This window comes from Anguilla rostrata, chromosome 7 (genome assembly GCF_018555375.3).
Source record: "Anguilla rostrata isolate EN2019 chromosome 7, ASM1855537v3, whole genome shotgun sequence".
In the NCBI taxonomy this organism is placed as follows: domain Eukaryota; kingdom Metazoa; phylum Chordata; class Actinopteri; order Anguilliformes; family Anguillidae; genus Anguilla; species Anguilla rostrata.
The window spans coordinates 13,272,338-13,295,920 of record NC_057939.1 but is presented as its reverse complement, the minus strand read 5'-3'; the positions used below and the strand labels follow the sequence as shown (position 1 = coordinate 13,295,920).

General features: G+C 46.5%; 1 protein-coding gene across 5 annotated transcripts in view; it reads right to left on the bottom strand.

Moving 5' to 3' along the window:
- Window positions 1-496: 496 nt before the first annotated feature.
- Window positions 497-23,583, bottom strand: part of bcl2l13 (BCL2 like 13) — a 29,629-nt gene continuing 6,542 nt past the window's right edge. For all 5 annotated transcript variants that reach the window (XM_064342912.1, XM_064342910.1, XM_064342911.1 and 2 more), the window contains exons 3-7: window positions 22,736-22,804; window positions 21,996-22,152; window positions 21,020-21,092; window positions 20,259-20,387; window positions 497-4,946 (exon numbers count right to left, since the gene is read on the bottom strand). In XM_064342912.1, the coding sequence (XP_064198982.1) occupies window positions 4,008-4,946; window positions 20,259-20,387; window positions 21,020-21,092; window positions 21,996-22,152; window positions 22,736-22,804 (1,367 nt within the window). In that variant the 3' untranslated portion in view covers window positions 497-4,007. The remainder of the gene's footprint in view (window positions 4,947-20,258; window positions 20,388-21,019; window positions 21,093-21,995; window positions 22,153-22,735; window positions 22,805-23,583) is intronic.

Sequence of the window (23,583 nt, the reverse complement as noted above, 5' to 3'; positions counted from 1 at the left end):
GTTTAATGATGAGATGCTAAGTTGCTTACACATTAAAAAAAAAAAATAGGAATCCTAAAAAAAAAAAACTCAATGTTGTACTGTTGTGGTGACTCATGGACCCTAGCCATTGAAACCACACACACTCTCAGTCAGCTGAGTTGTGTCTCAGAATTGTATTAGCTTGATGACAGCCCACACTGAAACCAGCAATGTCAAGGCTGTAGGCCAGGCCTGGACTTATAGGAAGGGCCTTTATCTGCTTAGCCACTATGGAGCCCTGCAGGTTATTATTTTTTTTTTTACATGTTTCTTTGTTGTACATCAAGTAGTGGTCAGTCATTATAGAGTTAAACAACCGTGCCCAGACATTCATGTTTACCTGTATGTATTTGAAAGGCTTAATTGCAATTAAATTGAACCTTTAATCATGCAAGAGTGGAGGGTAAAGGGGTTTTTGAACTTCAGGCCTTTGAACAGGGACATTTCACAACTTTCAAAAGACTTGTGGACTATACACGGGGTTTAAAGATTTTTATTACTTCCTTGTTTTGAACTGTACACTTAGGAAACTCAGTACAAAGTGCAAAGCTAGGGCTTTTACATCCATACTGTTCTTTTCCAAACTTCCAATTTGAAAAGACACATTCCATTAGGTTTCCAAAAGTAAGGATCGAGAATCTTAAGCATTCCAACTCATAACACGTGCGCACACGACAGCATCCTTTTTACATTTCCATATATCAGAAGTGTCCAAACGCCGGTTCCCGTTCTCTATGACGATGTACCCTGCTCTGGAATTTATTCATAAGCCTTCAGGTACAGTACACTGGGCTTCCAGGCACCGGGCTATACAGCAGACTGTGTGTGTATGCGTGTGTCATTGTGCGTCCAGTTCAGACGGGCGAACAGCCTGTGCATCCACAGCCAGCAGGTTTGAGCGTCTTGCACCGACAGTACCAACAATGCCACAGTAGTATGAGCTCCACTTTAACCTTCCACAGCACTGGTGAGCCTGAAAGGGCCCAGCTGTATTAAGCAGGAGTAGAGAGATCCTCACTCGACAGACTACAAGGGCTCGCGTGAGGGCCAGTGCTACACAATTACAACGTTCACAGTTTTATTCACTTTCCGAAGGTTAGCCAACGTTCTCCGTAGTGACTATCTTGTAAAAAGAAAAAAATATATAGCTTTTCTTTAACCTGACACCTGAGGCATCATCTGCACATTTTCTTTAATTCTCATTGCACAAGACAATGCAGAGCTGGTCTGAAGAACAGACATAAAAAAATATCCGAGTTGCCAAGTGTTGTTTTTTTTGCTTCACAAAGAATATTCCTTTTTTCCCCTTCAAGGGAACCGTGTTGCTTTTATTGATTGTCTATGGCAGTGCTGGCATTCACATTTCTTTATGGATCAGGTTTTGTGGTCTCCCATCAGTTTTTGGTGGACGAGAGACAATCTGACACTGAAGATGGGGAGTGGACCTGGTTTGCAGTTCTACTGTAGTAAATGCAGTGGGAACACGAGCAGGGTTAACTGTAGCAAAGACCCGCTCCGGATACACTTAGATGTACAAGTCCCAGCATGACATGCTATGGGTTTGCAGTAGATTGACAGTGCTGGATGGGCTACTGCATTCAATAAAGAACCAGGCAAGGTTTCGAGAGGCCATAGAAAGTTGGCCAGGTGGCCACTGATGGTTCAGCGCTGTACAGCAATGACTGCTGACTGCCGTGGCCATATTTTCACACAAACACGCACACGCTAATACACAAGGGTCAATCATGACCCTTTGGATGATTTATTCTCAACTCGCTTCAAAGTTACACATTGACTGGTATAGTGAAACTCACTCACTCACCATTTTACGACCGTGCCACCCCCCCTCCCCCCCCCAAAAAGTGTTGGTATGTCACCCCCTGAAGACGGCAAGACTAAGCTGAGAGAAAGTGCTCCATCATCTTGAGACACAGTAGCGCAAGTGAAACCCTAAAGATTCTTCACACCGGTGTCCACAGCAGTGCAAGCAATGCTGTTCGGAGCAATTGCAAGAGGAAATCTGGGCCTATTTTCTCCAGGCTGCTTTGCAATTACACTCCAGCCAATCACAGCTCACAGCTCAATCACGCAGATGGCTGGGACGAGAGCCCCGCTAAAAGAAACAAGTGATGAAATGTCCCAGTTTTCTGGCTTTGAATTTTCTCGGCGGTGCAGTCTCAACATCGACGCTCAGCATTTATAAACCATTACGATAATGAAAAAATTCACAATGAAATGGTTTAATCGTCAGCTTTTCAACAGAAGGCCAACACCCAGGCCAGAACTAGAGTGACTTGTGACACCAACTGAAAGTAAAGTACTTGTGAAAGGAAGGCCAGGGCTGCGTACAAGCATAGCAGCGGTTGTGTAATAAAGCTGTGGGATCAACGAGAGCTATGAGAGAGCACAAAGGATTTGGTCATACAGGCCTTTGGCGCTGCCCTGATAGCTACAACTGACGTATTCATTCAGGTGCCTATCTGGCCAGCCTGAACTTCGAAAGGAATCCAATCCTGTGAAGATAAACGTCTATGAAGGCAAGCACACCTCAAATCGCACTTCATTTCTTGGCGATCATTTAATCTGGAGAGAGCAGAGCTCTTTGGAATAAAATACTCAATTTAAATTCAAACTGAAACAAAGTCAGACTCCTGTTGTTTCTAATTTTTCTACACAATCCAAACAGTCATCTCAAATCAGTTCAGTTAAGTCCATTAATAGGAACAACCTTAAATGCATTACAATGTAGACAGAAAATTTGTGATAAATTCTCAAAATAAGGGGAAAAAAGGAAGAAGCAGTTATGGTCTACACAAACATTTTCACAGTTAAAACTAGACTGGAGCATCCTGCAGTTCAGTGTAGGCTGAACTAAGATTACTGACCATATCAAAGTACCCCAAAAACTATGGCCCCCAAACCAGTCATTTTGTCATGACAACAGTACTATACCCTGACAACACTACAGCTCACCAGTGGCAAATCCTTTGATAGCTGTGAATACATTTCCATGCAAGAATTGCCTAGCTTGTGCAATTTTGGGGTGGGTTTATAGTGTAGCCTGTGAGGCTACTGAATTTTTAACCCTGTAATACAAAAATCTGAAAAATTATCAACCAAGCCAGGCAATTGCATAGAAGGGGAAAAAAAAGCCATAAGGTGTGGACGACACCACTAACAATGGAATGAGTTATATATATATATAGAAAATTGAAATGATGTCAAATGGTGTTAAATCGCCTTTTGGTGTGCAAGGCATGCAGGCCTGCTGAACACTGAACCGCTGGCCAGACCGTTTTTCCAGTCAAAACCACTTCCTGCCCTCACCAGTGAAAGGGGGCTCCGTGCAGGAGATAGAGTTTGTGCGGTTTTGAGGGGCAGGGGCGTGTGCTTGTGACCCCCAGTTTGTAACACAAGATAGCAGTTAAGCTGGACTGCTGTGCAGGAGCCAGATGGAAGGTCAGACAAAACTGATAAACACACAAGCATGGCCATCTATGCTCCAATCAGATGGCCACTATTATTTGTGTCTTTTGTGCCATGAGTTAAAAGCCTGTTGTGACTGCACCGGAATTTGAAAGGTGACTGTACTGAACAAAACTCACCCGTTAGCCCCTGTCTCCAACTACGGCTCCCTCATTGCCCACCCCCCTCCCAAAAGAGCTCTAGAATACTCAAGACAGACCCCCCCCCCCCCCCAGCCTACAGGCAGGAGAGGATGCAGACCAATTCACCGATACGCATTCAGATCAGAAGCACTTGACAGAAACTGAGACGAACACTAAAATGCTCCTTTCCACACAGACAGGGTTGTAGGAGTGATGTGTTTCAGAGGGAAAAAAGGCCCTCACGAGCTGACAGAAAACAAAAGGAATGAGAGAGAGAGGGAGAGTGCACACACGTCTGCTCAGCAGCCTGGATAACCTGCGGTGTGCCGGGGTTGGGGTAGGGACGGGGGTGGGGGGCAGAGGTGACGGGGGGCTCCTCTATTTCCTCCTGTAGGCCATGGCTCCGTACGCCACCACTGCGGCGATGGCCACCAGGGCGGCGCCACCGTAGAGCAGCACGGGGAGCTCAGAGGGTGGGGGAGACTCGGGAGGCGTGGGCTCTGTCTGCACTGGGGCCTCCTCGGGCGGGGCGACGGGGGGCTCCTCCACAGGGGGCGTGGCCAGAGGTGCAGGGGTGGGCTCTTCCACGATTGGCTGGGGCTCTGCTAGGGGCGGTTCTTGCTCTGGTGGAACCACGACGGGCTCCGGCTCAGGCTCAGGCTCAGGCTCAGGCTGTGGGGGCGGGGCTTGCGCCAGGCTGGGGGGCGGGGCCTCGCAGGCTTCTGGGGCCTCTACAGGGACAGAGGCAGGGGGCTCGGGCTTGGGCTCGGGCTCAGACTCCAGATCGGCGGGGGCCGGGGGCTCCATTTTGGCTCCCAGAGAGGCGTGGGCTGGAGCCTCCCGCAGGGCGGGCTCTTCCAAGGGCGCCGGTGGTTCCGGGGCCTCGGGGACGAGGTCAGGGGGCGGGGAGGCCTCGGCCCTCAGCTCGGCCCTCAGCTCGGCCAGCTCGCTCTCGCTGCCGAGCACGCTCAGGACGCTCTCCTGCAGCTCGGCCTCCTCCCGCTCCACGTGCACGATGTCCGAGTTGGAGGAGTTGTTCTCGCTGCGCTCCTCCGCCAGCGCCGCGCCGTCGCTGCTGTCCAGGCTCTTGGCGTCCTCGGGGTCCATGACCTGCGCCCAGGACTCGTGGCCCCCCAGAGACACGGGCAGGCTCTCCGTCTGCCAGGACCCGGGCCCGCTGCTGTCTCCCACGCCCAGCAGCGACGCCGGCGGGCTCAGCTGCTCCGGCTGCTCCCCCGACAGGATGTAGATGTCGTTACTGTCCTCCGCTATGACCACGCCCGCGTCGTCCTCTTCCTCCAGGCTGAACACTGTACCCTGCGAGAGAGAGAGAGAGAGAGAGAGAGAGAGAGAGCACCTTGGTCAACACCCAGAAAAACACCTTACTTCAAACTTCACTTTTCAGTTTTAAAAAGTCGCATCCTGTTTTTGCTTTTTTTTTTAGATGTACAAGTCCCAGCCAACGCACACAGCGAGTGTCCTTTCAGAATGAGTCAGAAGCCTCACAAAATGGTTGTTTTCAGAGCATCAGGCTGTGCACTGTGGTCACATGCAAAGGTTTTTTGTTTTATCCGGCCTCCTTTGGTGCTCTACGTCACAAGCGCTTGTTTTTTGGACACAAGTGCGTGCTTCTTAGCCGTGCGGTAAACCCGAGCTTTCCGAAAACAAAAGTCCCCGGCAGACCACATCCCCATTCACATCCACATGGGATGGCAGAGCCGAGCTGTTAATTACATAAGAGGTTTAATCTTCGTGTAAAACTGAGGTGTCTGTATTTTAATTATTCATTTTTATTTATCCTATACATTTCCAGGAAAATCCTATTGAGACTGACATCTCATTTTCAGGGGGAACCTTACATATACATAGTTATAAAGACATCACCATCATCAACACAAAAGGTGATAAGACACATTGTAGCAGTACACAGTGGTTAAATGCCCAATACCTCTCAAATCTTTGGACGGCTTTAACAAACTATGAAGCTTCAACATGCACATGGTCGCAGAAGTGATGTGGACCAATCAGAACAAAGCCATATCAAAACCCATTCATCTTAAGACATTCAGGGGAGAAACACTTAAAAGAACAACTTAACTTTCTGAACTCCAACCCCCACCCCACTGTCACCTTAACGTGAACATACATGCTATCCCGTGTTTCAAACAGTGCGTGCCGGTTTCCCTTCAAGCCAAAATTGCAACCCATGAAATTAACAAGCTGTTCATTCTTAATTAGACACTTGTGTCTTGAGAGATGATTTATCCAATTAAGTCACATTATGCCAGAAATAGCTGTGTATGCCATATAGAATTAGTGTCCCATATTCACATCCAAGTAGAGAGAGATCAACAAACACCTTTTTTTAATATGCATGACAAAGGAGTCTTTTATAAAGTGGTTACCTTCTTAATGAATTAATATATAATAGTGCCACAGGAAAAATAAGTTCTTTCCTAATTATTGGAAGTGTGTATACAAGGTCACTGAAACCAAATCAAGTCAAACCTGCACTCTCCGCTCATGCTGAAGAGCTGTAAAGAGGAAAGGAGCGTGCCTTTATTCTTGGGTAGCCTGACCCCTAGTGTTGACATGGCTGAATGACATATTGCCTGGCCGCTGATTTCTGCATCCATTTAAAATGATGTGCCAGAAATAGAGACACAAAACACTAAACTCTAAGGCAACCGAAATTCTAAGAGCTCAGCTAAGGACAGATAGGAACAGCCCTTTGGTTTCAGCCGGTACTGAGCCCATTAACACAGCTAACAGAGCACACGCCTCACCAGCCACATACAAATGCTACTGGGAAAACAAGATCAACAAAATTCTTTCAAAACTAAATTTGCATAATCCTAAAAAAAAAAAGAAAAGGCACAACTTGTGCCCTTTTAATCCATTAAGGGGAGGGATGTTCAAATATGGATGTGTAATATTTGCTTCAAGAATATGTCCTGCCATTTTGTGTTTTTAAATGTTCTGACAACAAAATACTATCTATTAATCAATTTTAAATGGGTTTTCTGAAGTTTTCCAAGCTACCAATGGCTTCAATTAGGGTTAAGGGCCCAAATTAGGGTTAGGGTTAGGAAAACCGTAAGTCTGAGGGTAAAGGCAAGTTCACAGCTGTGTTCAGCAGCTTGAAGAATGGTTAGGACACAGGTTTGTTAATGATTTTGAATGAGTCAAATATTTTCTACTGTAGCATGGGTACCTATGGCCATAAAAAAATGTGCAATATATTAATATTTTTTCAATGAAAAAAAATCTTTTTAAAAAACCTGAAACATATCATTTTTCATTTGTATTATTGTATTCGTGATATTTACCTTGATTCTTAATCAATTTTAAATGGGTTTTCTGAAGTTTTCCAAGCTACCAATGGCTTCAATTAGGGTTAAGGGCCCAAATTAGGGTTAGGGTTAGGAAAACCGTAAGTCTGAGGGTAAAGGCAAGTTGACGGCTGTGTTCAGCAGCTTGAAGAATGGTTAGGACACAGGTTTGTTAATGATTTTGAATGAGTCAAATATTTTCTACTGTAGCATGGGTACCTATGGCCATTAAAAAATGAGCAATATATAAAAAAATTTTCAAGAAAAAAATCTTTTTAAAAGACCTGAAACATATCATTTTCCATTTGTATTATTGTATTCGTGATATTTACCTTGATTTTTAATAAATTTAAAATGGGTTTTCTGAAGTTTTCCAAGCTACCAATGGCTTCAATTAGGGTTAAGGGCCCAAATTAGGGTTAGGGTTAGGAAAACCGTAAGTCTGAGGGTAAAGGCAAGTTGACGGCTGTGTTCAGCAGCTTGAAGAATGGTTAGGACACAGGTTTGTTAATGATTTTGAATGAGTCAAATATTTTCTACTGTAGCATGGGTACCTATGGCCATTAAAAAATGAGCAATATATAAAAAAATTTTCAAGAAAAAAATCTTTTTAAAAGACCTGAAACATATCATTTTGCATTTGTATTATTGTATTCGTGATATTTACCTTGATTCTTAATCAATTTTAAATGGGTTTTCTGAAGTTTTCCAAGCTACCAATGGCTTCAATTAGGGTTAAGGGCCCAAATTAGGGTTAGGGTTAGGAAAACCGTAAGTCTGAGGGTAAAGGCAAGTCCGCTGGTTCAGCAGCTTGAAGAATGTTAGGACACAGTTTGTTATGATTTGAATGAGTCAAATATTTTCTACTGTACATGGGTACCTATGGCCATTAAAATGAGCAATATATAAAATTTTCAAGAAAAAATTTTTAAAAAACCTGAAACATATATTTTCATTTGTATTATTGTATTGTGATATTACCTTGATTCTTAATCAATTTTAATGGTTTTCTGAAGTTTCCACTACCATGGCTTCAATTAGGGTTAAGGGCCCAATTAGGTTAGGTTAGGAAACGTAAGTCTGAGGGTAAGGCAAGTTACGCTGTGTTCAGCAGCTTGAAGAATGGTTAGGACACAGGTTGTTAAGATTTTGAATGAGTCAAATTTTCTACTGTAGATGGGTACCTTGGCCAAAAATGAGCAATATATAATTTCAATGAAAAAAAATCTTTAAAAGACTGAAACATATCATTTTCTATTTGTATTGTGATATTTACCTGATTCTTAACAATTTAAATGGGTTTCTGAAGTTTCCAACACCAATGCTTCAATAGGGTAGGGCCCAAATTAGGGTTAGGTTAGGAAAACGTAAGTCTGAGGGTAAAGGCAAGTTGAGGCTGTGTCAGCAGCTTGAAGATGGTTAGGACCAGGTTTGTTAATGATTTGAATGAGTCAAATATTTCTACTGTAGCAGGGTACCTATGGCCATTAAAAAATGAGCAATATATTAATATTTTTTCAATGAAAAAAATTTTTTAAAAGACCTGAAACATATATTTCGATTTGTATTCGTGATATTACCTTGATTCTTACATTAAAGGTTTTCTAAGTTCCAACTACAATGCTCAATTAGGGTTAGGCCCAAATTAGGGTTAGGGTAGAACCGAAGCTGAGGGTAAAGCAAGTTACGCTGTGTCAGCACTGAGATGGTTAGGACACAGGTTTGTTAATGTTTTGAATGAGTCAAAATTCTATGTAGCATGGTACCATGGCCAAAAAGGCAATATATTATATTTTTCAATGAAAAAATTTTAAGACCTAACATATATTTATGTATTGTATTCGGATTTACTTATGAAGAATGGTTAGGACACAGGTTTGTTAATGATTTGAATGAGTCAAAATTTTCTACTGTAGCATGGTACCTAGCCATTAAAAATGAGCAATATATTAATTTTTTCAATGAAAAAAATTTTTTAAAAGACCTGAAACATATTTGCATTTGATTATTGTATTCGTGATATTTACCTTGATTCTTAATCAATTTTAATGGGTTTTCTGAAGTTTTCCAGCTACCAATGGCTTCAATTAGGGTTAAGGGCCCAAATTAGGGTTAGGGTTAGGAAAACGTAAGTCTGAGGGTAAAGGCAAGTTGACGGCTGTGTTCAGCAGCTTGAAGAATGGTTAGGACACAGGTTTGTTAATGATTTTGAATGAGTCAAATATTTCTACTGTAGCATGGTACCTATGGCCATTAAAAATGAGCAATATATAATATTTTTTCAATGAAAAAATATTTTTAAAAGACCTGAAACATATATTTTGCATTTGTATTATGTATCGTGATATTTACCTTGATTCTTAATCAATTTTAAATGGGTTTTCTGAAGTTTTCCAAGCTACCAATGGCTTCAATTAGGGTTAAGGGCCCAAATTAGGGTTAGGGTTAGGAAAACCGTAAGTCTGAGGGTAAAGGCAAGTTGACGGCTGTGTTCAGCAGCTTGAAGAATGGTTAGGACACAGGTTTGTAATGATTTTGAATGAGTCAAATATTTCTACTGTAGCATGGGTACCTATGGCCATTAAAAATGAGCAATATATTAATATTTTTTCAATGAAAAAAATTTTTTAAAAGACCTGAAACATATTATTTTGCATTTGTATTATTGTATTCGTGATATTTACTTGATTCTTAATCAATTTTAAATGGTTTTCTGAAGTTTCCAAGCTACCAATGGCTTCAATTAGGGTTAAGGGCCCAAATTAGGGTTAGGGTTAGGAAAACCGTAAGTCTGAGGGTAAAGGCAAGTTGACGCTGTGTTCAGCAGCTTGAAGAATGGTTAGGACACAGGTTTGTTAATGATTTTGAATGAGTCAAATATTTCTACTGTAGCATGGGTACCTATGGCCATTAAAAAAGCAATATATAAATTTTTTCAATGAAAAAATTTTTTAAAAGACCTGAAACATATATTTTCATTTGTATTATTGTATTCGTGATATTTACCTTGATTCTTAATCAATTTAAATGGGTTTTCTGAAGTTTTCCAAGCTACCAATGGCTTCAATTAGGGTTAAGGGCCCAAATTAGGTTAGGGTTAGGAAAACCGTAAGTCTGAGGTAAAGGCAAGTTGCGGCTGTGTTCAGCAGCTTGAAGAATGGTTAGGACACAGGTTTGTTAATGATTTGAATGAGTCAATATTTTCTCTGTAGCATGGGTACCTATGGCCATTAAAAATGAGCATATATTAATATTTTTCAATGAAAAAAATTTTTTAAAAGACCTGAAACATATATTTTGATTTGTATTATTGTATTCGTGATATTTACCTTGATTTTAATCAATTTTAAATGGGTTTTCTGAAGTTTTCCATGCTACCAATGGCTTCAATTAGGGTTAAGGGCCCAAATTAGGGTTAGGGTTAGGAAAACCGTAAGTCTGAGGGTAAAGGCAAGTTGACGGCTGTGTTCAGCAGCTTGAAGAATGGTTAGGACACAGGTTTGTTAATGATTTTGAATGAGTCAAATATTTTCTACTGTAGCATGGGTACCTATGGCCATTAAAAAATGAGCAATATATTAATATTTTTTCAATGAAAAAAAATATTTTTAAAAGACCTGAAACATATTATTTTGCATTTGTATTATTGTATTCGTGATATTTACCTTGATTCTTAACAAAGTATAAAGAAAGATAAATTGCACCAAATTTAACTTAATAGAGAGAAGCGTCAGTCCATTACCAGGTGTTTGGCGTTGCACTTGACAAACTACCTTTTTTTTAGCAGAAGCATGCATTGTTCTCAGTGAAAACTACAGCCATCATACACGCACACAACACGCCAAGGAAGTTACTGTGGTGTACTGTACAGTAGTGAACAGCTCTACCAATATAAGTTAGCCTTTAAGTTGAAGCATTTTTCTCCTGACTATATATAGGCTACCTCTATTTCTTCAGGATCTTACATGTCTGCTGGTCTTATAGAGGGGAAAACCATCTGGCCCCGCACCATAAATGAAATGGCTGAACACTGTGTGTGTGTGTGTGTGTGAGTGTGTGTGTTCACGTTAGTGTGAAGAGTGGGTGAAATGCTGCAAACAAAGGACAGAGCACTCAGTGTCAAAGAGAATCAACCCTCATGCCATCATTACAGGAACACAAAGGAACCAGACCCCCACCCCCCCAGCACGTCAGCCCAGGGAACAGAGTCCTTTACCCACGCCATCATACAGAAACCCCGCCCCCTGTCCACCCTACTAATGGAGAATGCACAGTAACCAGAGACACAGCCAGTCCTCCACTTTCCAGGTCAGAGAGTGGGTGTACTCACAACATACATCCCACAATGCACTCATTTTACTGCAGTCCCTTTTGTCTTCTTTGGGTGTATTTATTTACGTGATTTGATTTTATTATTTACACTTATATAAAGTTTCTATTGTCCTGCAATGTAATATACTTTACGCACCTTGTATGAAAAACAAAGTTTATTATGTTTAGAATAGTATTACTACAACATTAGCGATTCAGGCTGCATCCACATCTGACGGTTTACTCTCCACACCTTGCTCTTGCTCCTGAAATATTATTTCCCATTTCAATTTCATTTAAGAATACTCTGCTCTTTACCCCTGTCCCACCCCCATATCCCTGATAGGTTTGTTCCTCCGAGGTCAGGCTGGTGTGGTGATATTCCCGTTACAATGTCACAGCGCAGTAATCCCCCTGGGGCTCACACACGGGATATTCTCACCCGTAATCCCTGCTCTGGCAGACAGACAAAAATCAAAGATTAATGCACTGCATCGATTGGCCGAAAGGAGGGGGCGGGGCTGCACTCGGCAGGGCTTAGGACCGTCGTTAGCGTGCGTATGCTTGCACGCGTTTACTGACTGTGGCAGCCAGTTGGCGGAAGGCAGGACCATTACAGAGGCCCAACGAGCCTTGCCACAGACTGAAGAGAGGGGGCTGGAGCACGGCAGGTACGTCTCCAAAGCAGCCAACACTTCCGCCACATCCCCAGTTACCGCTCGCAGACAGCAGACCCGTCGGCCAGCTTGAACCGCCCTGAAACCCCGCCCACCAACACGTGCCAGCAGCATCCTCGTCCTCACAAATGGCACTAAGCTCCGCCCAAACACAGGCCCGTCAGCTGACTCTGAAGAGAATCACGCCCACGAAGCAGAGAAACGGAAGATTAAATATCAGCGGATCTCCAGCCTCGCCCGGCTTTAAGCCGATTGGAGAGCAGGTTTGTGATTAATTTTTCTCACAGCACTGCGTCCGTGTGTAGATCTCAGTGGGTTGTGTCGTGCAGCAGTTCTTTCGTACTGTGGAAAGCAACCTAACCTGAGACTGGGTAACTGGTTTTGTTGGTATGTAGAGTTCAACACGAGCCAAGCACGTCTCAAACCTGCCAAACAAAAACTGCCATACGTGTTCTATCTCTCTCTCTCACACACACACACACACACACACACACAAACTGCCATACGTGTTCTATCTCTCTCTCTCACACACACACACAAACTGCCATACGTGTTCTATCACTCTTACTATTACTCTCACACACACACACACTCAGACACACTCAGACACTTCTTTCTTTGAAAAGAATGAGATTTGGCCAAAAACAACAACCTCAGGGGCTCTATTATGAAACACATCATTATGCCTCCTATCAATAGCTCACTTATCACAAACCTTTAAAAAAACCTGAAACTGATAACCAACACAGGCACGACGATAAAGAAGAACTTACTTTTGCAGTTTTCGTAGTTACGAAAAGCTTGCAGGAACGGGTGGAGAAACGAGGCGGAGGGTGGAAGGTCAATCTCCGCGACCTTCAGCAGCCACGGCGACAGTTCAATACCGGCGCAAACAACATGGCATTCCCTATACCTCGCCCTTTAGCGGAGCCGCCAGCGCGGCGTACCTAAAGCGCAATGTGAAGTATGACGAGAAGCCGCCTGGCAGCCCTGCCGGCTGCGCGGTACGTGTCTGATGTGACGGGTCTCCGGTCGCCTCGGTCTACACTGAGACACGCGGACAGACGCGCGTACGGAGGCTGCAGCTGCACGGGCGGGCGCTCTGGGTCTGACTGCGTTCGGGCCGGCAGCACAGTCTGTGCCTTTCGGCAGGGCAGGGCGTTCACAGCGCTCGTTCCTCAGCATTCTGCGCCCGCCCGCCCTCCCTTCCTCCCTCCCTCCCTCCCTCGCCCCGGGCCAGGGCCTCGCAGCTCACATTCCGCCAGAGAGAGAGAGGGAGAGGAAGAAAGGGAGACAGACACCCCCTCCACCCAAGAGAGGAGCGCCTTACATAACCCTCTTCACAAGGTACACAGTGCTGTCCCAGGACTGAGCACCATTCATAACCGAGCTGTCTGACTCATACCAACGTGTTCATCTTCAAACAGGCCAAGGTCACCCAACCCCTGAACTAGTCTCAATGTCAACAAAGAGGCCCATGAGTCGGGACTATAACGCCACACCACCTCTGTTCACGTCAGGTGGTTTTCACTCAGCATCTCCACACAGAAACACGAGCCGTGCTCACACACACAGCCCAACGCTCCAGGGGGGGAAGCCTGCAATCTCCTTGCACTTCGTTATTTAATACTGACAAGAGTTTGGCACTGGCAGCCCCTCAAAACCACATAGAGAGCGCAAACTGATGTCACCGCAAGCAAAAATGTTTCATCTCCGTGCAACCTGAGTTTCAGGCCAACATGCTACATAGCGCAGCTGGCTAGCTGCCTGCGAGGTCACTGCTTGAGGGCCAACCTGAGATTGCCACAGTAAATGGACCTCCAGGGTTCGAGATCTGGGAGGAAAAACAAGCTCTGGGAGAGTGAAGCTCTGTGAGCGCTGCTGTGGGTGGAGCTACCACGATTTGTCTGGTATAATCCAGTCAAATGACATTGTGCTCCATTGAAACGAATGGCAAACTCGGTCCGGAGGCGGGCGCTGAAAGCGGGGAGGGCAGAGCAGCTGTTCCATGCTCACCTTAGCGAGACATACTGAATTAGTGAGTGCTCATGCCAACATGGCGACTCCAAAGCAGGGGCATTGACTTTCCCACTGAGTTATGCAACACCATGGGCCGGGAGCGGACGCGCCGGTGCGGGAATACCGGGGCCTTCCGTCGCACCGGCGGAGCTACGGTGGCCCAGTGGGGACACCCCATACCGCTGCCACATGGGGACGTCTCCTTCACCACCCAGCCACATGACTTCTTCAGGCTGCTGAAGAACCAATGAGATGGGTGGGCAAAGCCACACTGTGACATCACCCCCAGAACGGCCAATGAGAGCGGGGACTCTACACCCAATTCCTGCTGGAAGGTCTTGAGCTTATAATTCCATTACTGTGGTTGTCAGGCAAGCGTCTTTGGCGGGGTTCTGGTTATTCAAGGCTTGCAGCAGTGCTGTCATGCTATGAAACATCTAAACCTCTAAACCAGGCCTACAAAAAACGACTTCAGGAAGACACGGTATGTGACCACGCACGCTAGGATTCCCCATTACCCGTACCTGATCTTATTAGGCCATTATTCCAGTGTAATCTTATTAAACCACTATTCCCCCATTAACCCATCACACGCCAGCATAATAGGATTCTGCACTGGCCACTCTATAATGAATAAAACAGTGCTGTGTGTTCACTGCCAGCACCGCACGCAATCCACTGAACACAACCAGACCATGTAGGCCTATGTACGCACATAAAAACCAGTCATCATGGGGTGCATTTATGTATCATTTACCATTTCTCAGCTTAGCAGAAGCCCAAATAAAAAAGTAAAAGTAAAGCCAAATAATCAACTAATTAAATAATCCATGTTAGAACTGACAAACACTGGCACTGCCATTCAACTTCATTAAATCAAGTTCAAAGACTTGGCCCTCAGCCACACAGTTGCAGTCACTCCATTGTCCTTGTGTTTAAAAGCATCCACCCTTTAATGTCCCTGTATCAATAGGTCTAAGAGCAGTGCAGTGTACTGAATGGGCACTGGACTTGAACCCTGAAAGATAGCAAGTGGGGAGCTGTCATACCACTCTGATAAAAGTCCAGCCATGTAAAGGAGCAGTGTGGGAGACAAACATAATGCTGAAAGCCTCAGACGTCTGACCTTGAAATTATATAACGCACTGCCATTTTTACGGCTATGGTGCAACCACTGCTGGAGGTAACGATCCCCATTAGAACAGGTTTAACTCCCGAATTATACTTACAAATTAAAAGCTGAAAAGCCTGCTGCTGGAACATAAAGCCTGGCTGACACCAAGGGCAAATCATCCGAACCCGAGGTTTACAGACCTCGAGGACAACAGCCCCCCATGTTGAACTTCGGATACCGTAAGAGCAGCGAATTCAAAGGGTAGAACCGTGTGGACATCTCCCTGCGTGACCGCAATCTCCCACCCGCGCTGGCGGAGACCTTCGTGGTGTCCGTGCGTCACCAGGTGTGCCCCAGGACACCACAATGGCCTCTACGGAGGGTGGGGGGGATGTCCCAGACAAGAGCCAGATGTCCCCCCCCCCCCCAGCTGAGGCTCCCTCAGCAGAAAGTGGGTCAGGCCACACTAGCATATTAGTTCCAGTTGCTCATTAATTTTTTTCATCGCAGTCGGAGGGAAAGCACTGTTCCTCGCTTCAGAGTGAAGGACGGGGTGCAGCACTGTAATATTTAACCGACCTACCGTATGACAGGAGCCTATACAAGTCCTCTAGTACACTCTGCAGATAGGAAGAGTCTGGAGCCACGTTACATAACGCATGACAATGACAGGGGAGCTCGAGGCCCAGCGGGGGCTGATATGCAGCACTTCTCAGAGTCGGCTCCCCCCCCTCAGCAATGCACACCAGAGACAACCTATGGACTACGAGTCCTGTCTGCCAGCACATTAGCACATAGAGGCAGCTCTCTGTCTCTCTCACGCCAGCAAGCGCAAGCTAACAAGCATGTGCACATGCAAACACGCACACGTACCCACTCCCCCCAAACCCCCCCTTAACACACGCACAGGCACCCACCTTCACTCGGTCTCTCTAATGCACTCATACACAAAGGCCATGTTTTATGCACCCTGACAGAACTGTGCAGTCATGCCCACTCATCCCCAAACACCACTATGGGCTGGCATTTGCGCTTTTCAAAATGTCTTCTCTCCACTTCCCTTGCCAGAACATCCCCGCCCCCCATTCTCATGTCCACTGACCCGCCCATCCCCCCTGGCCTCACTGGATTTAGGAAACGATGTCGCTGTTGTTTCTACCGCACACAAGAGTGACCGCAATCATTTCCCCCTCAGTTAGTTATGATACCCCACAGCCCTCAGACACAACAATAAAGTTAAAGTAAAAACATGAACAACAGCATAAGCCATTATAACATAATTATCCAGTCCCAGAGCTCCTCAATATGAGGACAGAAACTGCTGTATAAACATGATAAGCCTTGTTAAAGTGAAACAGATGAATTTGATATCTATCGGTCTTTACGCACGGTAAAGTGAACTACGGAACTCGAGCCGTTGTCCCGAGCGACGTCCCTTCTCGCTGTCAGGGCACCACGCAGAGGAACATCACCGGGGATCATCCCGTTTCAGAACACACCGTCCATGACGAGATCAGAACCACAACCGTGACCACGGTCCAAATCTGGACCGCTGGAACACCCCCAGCCTGAAGAACAGACCTAGACCGCTCGGTTCCGAAGGTTGTGCCAATGTTCTTTTGCTCAGCCCAACCCCAAACGCATGCCATGACCACAACCACAACCAGGAGAGGGACGGCTCTTACCTCGCTGTGCTTTCGCTGCGTGAGTGACGGACAGACGTCAAGAGGCCGGGAAAATGGAGAGACAGATGGGAGAGAGGCCAGAGACGAAGCGGAAAGCCAGAGTAAGCGGATGAGCTAGCCACGAAGAGCAGCACGCACAGCCTGCTACCACAGCACTGAGGCAACTACTGCACGGCACTTCACCCTCTCTTCCTCCGTCCCTCCCTCTGTCCCTCCCCCCGTCCCTCCCTCTGTACACCCTGTACACGGCAGGAATGTAGCCTCATTTGTGTCAGAGAGAGAGAGAGAGAGAGAGAGAGAGAGGCAGAGAGGGATAGGAAAGAGGAGGGAGAGAGAGTGAGAGATTGCATGTGATGTGTAGGGATCCAAAGACAAAGGCTTCCCCTGACACTTCATCATTGAAGCCATAATTAAATTAATTTGGCTGAATGAGTTCTTGCATTCTTACAGATGGCTGCTTCTATTAACAACAGAGCTCTGCAGGACAGACACTGTGACAACAGCATGAGGAGTCATTACCGTATTATATTTAGTACTTTGATTTAATTACATTATAGTTAAACTAATGCAATATTACATGCTAAAAAACCATGTTGGACTGATCTGTATAACTACAGCATGTGACTGATGAGAGATCATGAAAAAAAACATCTAAAAATAGGTGGTGGTGAAGAACAGCCAAAAAAAAAAAAATATAACAACCTGAAAGCTGAGTTCACTGGCCTTCTGAGATCCCGAAACATTTTTTCTAATCTGTCACAGCACACAGGATTTGTTTGGCAGTAAATTAATCCAACTCTTCAACAAGGGTTCTCTGACTGCAGATGGACCCCTGGTGGCCGGGACCCAGCATGGCGAGGTAATGACACACATGCGATGAAGATGGAGGTAAGAGAGCAGAGGAGAGGAGGCCGGGCATGTTGACAGCACTGGCCCATAAGTGCAACTCGCACAGATAACAGGGAGAGGAGACTGCGCTGGCCCATAAGCGCGACTCACACAGACAGCAGGGAGGGAAGACTGGGCATGTCCTCACCATGCGACTGGCCTCATCATGCGCGCACCTCACACAGACAGCAGGGAGGGAAGACTGGGCATGCTCACGGCACTGACCCATAAGCGCGACTCACACAGACAGCAGGGAGGGAAGACTGGGCATGCTCACTGCGCTGGCCCATAAGCGCGACTCACACAGACAGCAGGGAGGGAAGACTGGGCATGCTCACGGCACTGACCCATAAGCGCGACTCACACAGACAGCAGGGAGGAGAGAGACTGGGGCCATGCCTCACGGCACCGCACGACCATAAACGCCACTCACACAGACAGCAGGGAGGGAAGACTGGGCATGCTCACTGCACTGGCCCATAAGCGCGACTCACACAGACAGCAGGGAGGGAAGACTGGGCATGCTCACGGCACTGACCCATAAACGCCACTCACACAGACAGCAGGGAGGGAAGACTGGGCATGCTCACTGCACTGGCCCATGAACACCACTCACACAGACAGCAGGGAGGGAAGACTGGGCATGCTCACTGCACTGACCCATAAGTGCGACTCACACAGAGAGCAGGGAGAAGAGAAGCCTGGCACAGCTGGGATTATGACAGGCTGGTCATTAGCAGGGCTTCTGCTGCTAATGCTAGCCAGCTCTCTCTGCTCTCTGTGCTTACACCAGCTGAAGCCTTCACGAGCCAGCAAGACTAACCACAGATCACTCGGTCAGGACAGCGATATGTTCACTAAAGACGAGATCTTTTGGGCACTTAACTGCTTTCGTACCAGCACACTACTGGGAAAACACATAGACAAGACTGACGCTGCTCCCTCTCCTCGGTTTACACTATCATTCTGTGAAATCTGCCAATCAGGAACAGACGCAATGTCTTCCAAAGATAATACTGCTGAACCACTGAAGATTTTGAGAATGTTCAGAACAGCTGAGTGCAAATAAAAGTCCGTACCTGTGTTAGACCGTCTCAGTGTTTTTACAGATCCATATGGAGGATGTGCTGCAGATCTTCAATGGCTGACAGCCTTACATCTGCAATGCAGTACGTCTGCAGCGAACCGCGAACTACAAACCCTACTGGCCACTTCACATGACGAGAGACATTATAAGTGTGCTAAGCTAAAGACAGAGGTCCCCAGCATAGAGCACTAATCACATTAAAGGGCTGATGTCAGCTTCTAAGCGCCCAACTCGCATCTTCGTTGCGACAGTCACAGCTTCCAAAGAGCATTCTTAATATTTCTTCATGGATTCAGAAATTCCTCATTTTCTTTTCTTCCACAACATGGAAAACCTGATCTTTATTAAGGGGCCCATTCCAACATTGGCATGTTCCCCACCCAAACTTCTGGTCCAGCACAGCTGTGACAGGTATCAGAGGCAACAACAACCTCAACAAAATACAGCTGTTGCTGATGTGTGATGCTGCGCTCTATATCAGTACCATACGTTCATGCATTTACATACCCACGGTTCTGCACTGTACTGTATTTTAATTGAAATGTTCTCTCATGTTAATGTACTCATCTGTTTAATCATTGTCCCCAGACATAAATGCCAACCTGAACAGCGAGTGCCCAAAGACACTCATTCAAAGGGTACTAATGAATTTAATTAGATCCCATTCAATTTAATTCACAAGTGCACTCACTAGCTCGTGAGTCCCATGAGAGTGTAGCCAGTCGCCAAAAGTCCATTGTCTGTACTGTACCACTCCAGCACCACACATGCAGCTAGCACAAGCGGCAGGTGATGCTATCGCTAATTACTTAGCCCAACATCAGCCTACCATTCTGAACATTCCACTTGGGAGCCTTCCTAGTCTCTTCTGACTCAGTCTGGCACTGAGACATAACCCAGTGCGTCGCAGTGCTGTGGTTCATTTTGAACGCGCACACACATTTATCCCCAGAGGAAGCAAGGGCATCCCCGGCTAGCCCCGCTGCCATTAGCAAACACATTTGGGATTGCTCTTGTTTAAATGAGAGCAGGAGGGATTAAATGTGCCCTGGACTGATGCGAGGATTAGAGCTGCAGCAGGCGCCAGTGATGTGAGAATCTCCTGTGGTGCGGTCCCTGCAGCTGTCAGACAGGGTGAGCCAGTGTACCGTGAACACTAAAGGCACCAAATGAAACTAAATGAATTCGCACTGGAGTTAAAATTATGAAATGCTATCCATATATATCAAAATTCACTGTGGGCGGGGGGGGGGGGGGGGGGGGGGGGGGGGTGGGGGGGGGGTGTCCTCCAAATTCAATCTTCAATATCAGAGCTCAGTAATAACACATCTGGCGCCCTCTTATGGCAGAACAGTTGTCTTGCAATTCCAACAGAAAAATGGACAACCGGGCAAATGGGATTTAAAAATTCTAATTTAGCAGCTGAAGCTGGCACAACCCATAAGACTGAAGCTCAGAAGAACTAATAAACCACACGTCCCTTCCGCCAACCAGTCCCCCACCCCCGGTAACTCACCCAGCCGCCCTGCTGGATGATGTAGTCGGCTTCGGTCTCCTCCAGGTAGCGCACTCCCAGGGGGAGCAGAGTGCCCAGGGACTGGCCCTCCCCCTGCAGAGCCTGCAGCAGCACTAAAGGCACAAGCACCTGGAAGGAGGGAGGGAGGGGCGGGAGGGGGGGGGGGGGACACAAACACCCCTTTAATTCCCATCCCACCTCATTACATTCACCAATAATGTAGCTCAACTCTGTCATGATTACATCTACAGTTTAATGGTCTAGACGCAGAATGCATTTCTGAGCAAGTGGCTCCCAGCCGGTCATAGTTCAGTCTTTACTTGGATAGAAGTTGCTCTTGTTGGATCTGAGGCAGTGACAGCTTTCTCTGAGCAGTGCCCCACCCTCCACCCTGATGCCCATTCCCCTCTTCCACATATTCTCCCATCTCCCCTATATTTCCCTGTCTCCACAGACCCCCCCACCCCCACCCCCAAAAAGGTCTTACTTTCCCTTCCACAGTTAATCACAAATGATTACCTTTCCCCAGAGGGCTGCACTCTCATTAATTGCTAATCTAGGCCTGTCAGTTAAAATGTAAACTGAAAGGTACACTCACGCTGTGCAGATCATGTCATTTAAATCTATTTTAAAAACAATTATTTACACTTTTAATTTTTATATAGCAGTCTATTGGAATGTTTTTGTGTGCGATTATTTCAGGTGTGTCCGTTTCAGGGGTGAGGAGGCGTGGCTATGTGCTGACGAGCAGGGCACCTCACCTTATTCCAGCCCCCCTGGGAGTGAGAGGATACCTCCAGCACGGTGTCACGGAAACGCTCGTAATCCAGGGGGCTGCAAAACACACAGGGGTCAGACTGCAGTCACGTGTACAGGAACACGCATGTACACACGCACACACACACACACACACACACACACACACACAATCCCACAAACACGTACACACACACAAACCCACAAACACGTACACACACACAATCCCACAAACATGTACACACACACAAACACATGCACACGCACACACACACACACACACACACACACAATCCCACAAACACGTACACACACACAAACCCACAAACACGTACACACACACAATCCCACAAACATGTACACACACACAAACACATGCATACATACACGTGCCCCCACACACACACACACACGGACATGCACACACACACACACTGAAGACCAGGCACAGGACAGAACATTTACATTATGTTAGGCACCTAAGGAACACAGTGAACCCAGTTCTAACATTTCATTGGGCAGCTCTCTGAGAACGCGTTCAACTCTGACACGGCTTCAAGGTCGGGCATTTCTCACACACACGTGCTAGCGCCTGTGTTGCTTTCCTGATCGGGAACGCCTCATTGGCTCCAGCTGTATTTTTAGAAGTCACAGCCCACTGAAAGTCATGTGAGAGAGACAGAGAGAGAGAGCCCTACCATGTGTGTGCATACCCTTGTCATCTAAAGGGCATCATTCCACATCACAACTAGTGAATCTGTAGAGGCTGCTGTGCAACGTGACACCCTCAAACAGGTCAAACAGGACCCCTGTCAGACAAACCGACAGCACAATGGAGAGTCTACACATACATGCAGGCTTTACACAGATTAGCATAGGACCGCACAGATCAGAGTCTGGAGTATAGGACAGAATGGAGGGACACGAGTGTGAACTTGGCCACCGGGGGCGCCAGATGAGCAGTCGGGGCGGGGTACTGACGCGGCGAGGAGGGTCTGGAGGGCGGAGCTCAGGTGCGTCTCCAGGTCTCGGGCCACACGGTCCCCCAGGGACGCCAGGCAGTCCTCTATGGAGCTCTCCGGGTCAGCGGGGCTGAACACCGGGGACGTGTCGCAGTCGAACCCCATGCTGGAGGCCGCTGCAGAAGGGCAGACAGACAGGCAGACATGCTAAAAATATTCACTCGTAAATCAGTTCATCAGCCAGGGTGTGTGCATGGGGGACAATGAGCTTGATCCTTAGGAAACAGAGTTCAGAGACGCAAGTTAAGGTGTGAACATCCGCTGCAGACTGTGATGTCACCACTAGAGAACAATAAGAGCCAGGCAGGGGTCTTTAGCACAGAGGGCTAATCGCATCCCCTGCTGTGTGGAGTGGGAGGCTGGGGCCCACGCTACACTAACTCCGCTCAGGTACGCCACGGGGGGCTGAAACAGGAGCGTGCAGTAGCCTTCCCTGCCGTACTCCTCATCGTCACCGTTATGCAATGTTCACGCTACAAAAACAAGCACACCGTCTAAAAGCAAACACAGCGGTCCGACTGGCACCGAGTCTCCAATGTGTGCGTGTCTGAGGAGTGTGCAAATACACATGCATGCTGTGTGTTACACACACACACACACACACACACACACACACACACGCACAGCAGATGAGTGCTAATTTGAGCGTGTGCGAGACCGTCTGGGTGGTGCAACTGAGGACAACACTCCTCCACTTACACGCAGTGATCTCCTCCTTCAGCCGTGCGAGTTCCGCCTCAATCTCCGTCTTCATTGCCCTGTTCCACTCTGTTGTGACAGAACCGGGGAGATGAGCATCAGATCTTAATGCACAGTGACTGGCGGAATACCTCACAGAGCTGCTGAACCAAACATAACCTCATGCAAGTCCAGAGCAGTTTCTTTCATTGACATGGCTTTGCGTACGCATCTGTTTGGCACCGGTAAGTGTATTCAACTCAAACTCAATCATATTTTAATAACCCTGCCATCTATGCAGTGCGGCAACTCAAGCAGAAAATGTTCTGGGACATCCCTATTCATCCTTAAAGTGTGTCTGGCGTACAGCGGATATAAAAATTGTCATGACGCGAGCATTACCTCTGTATGTGTGCCTTCATTTCTTTGTACAATGCACAAAATGTACCTGGGCACAAAAACTTGTTGGGGACGATACTGTTGTAGAGATCAACACAATGGGCAGTTGCCTTGTTTTGAGTTCTGGACATGCATGTCTTTGCTGTTGCTTTATATAATGAATCAGACTACCGTTTAAAGAAATCCCTGCTCATCACCCAACCCTAGTTAAATCTAAAAACAGTTTATCACAATCCAGTCCCAGCTAAGGCCGAGGCCAATGGTGAGAGCGCTGGTCACCCCATTACTATGCATCTTTATATCTTTATACGGCAGGATACTTCACACAGTCAGGCAGCATTTTGTTTCAGACAGTAGAAATAAACACCCCCCCCGCAACAAACACACACACACGCCCGCACCCACACCTTCATGCGCACACGCACACACACAGCCTCCCCCACTTTATATAATACACTGAATTAGCATGA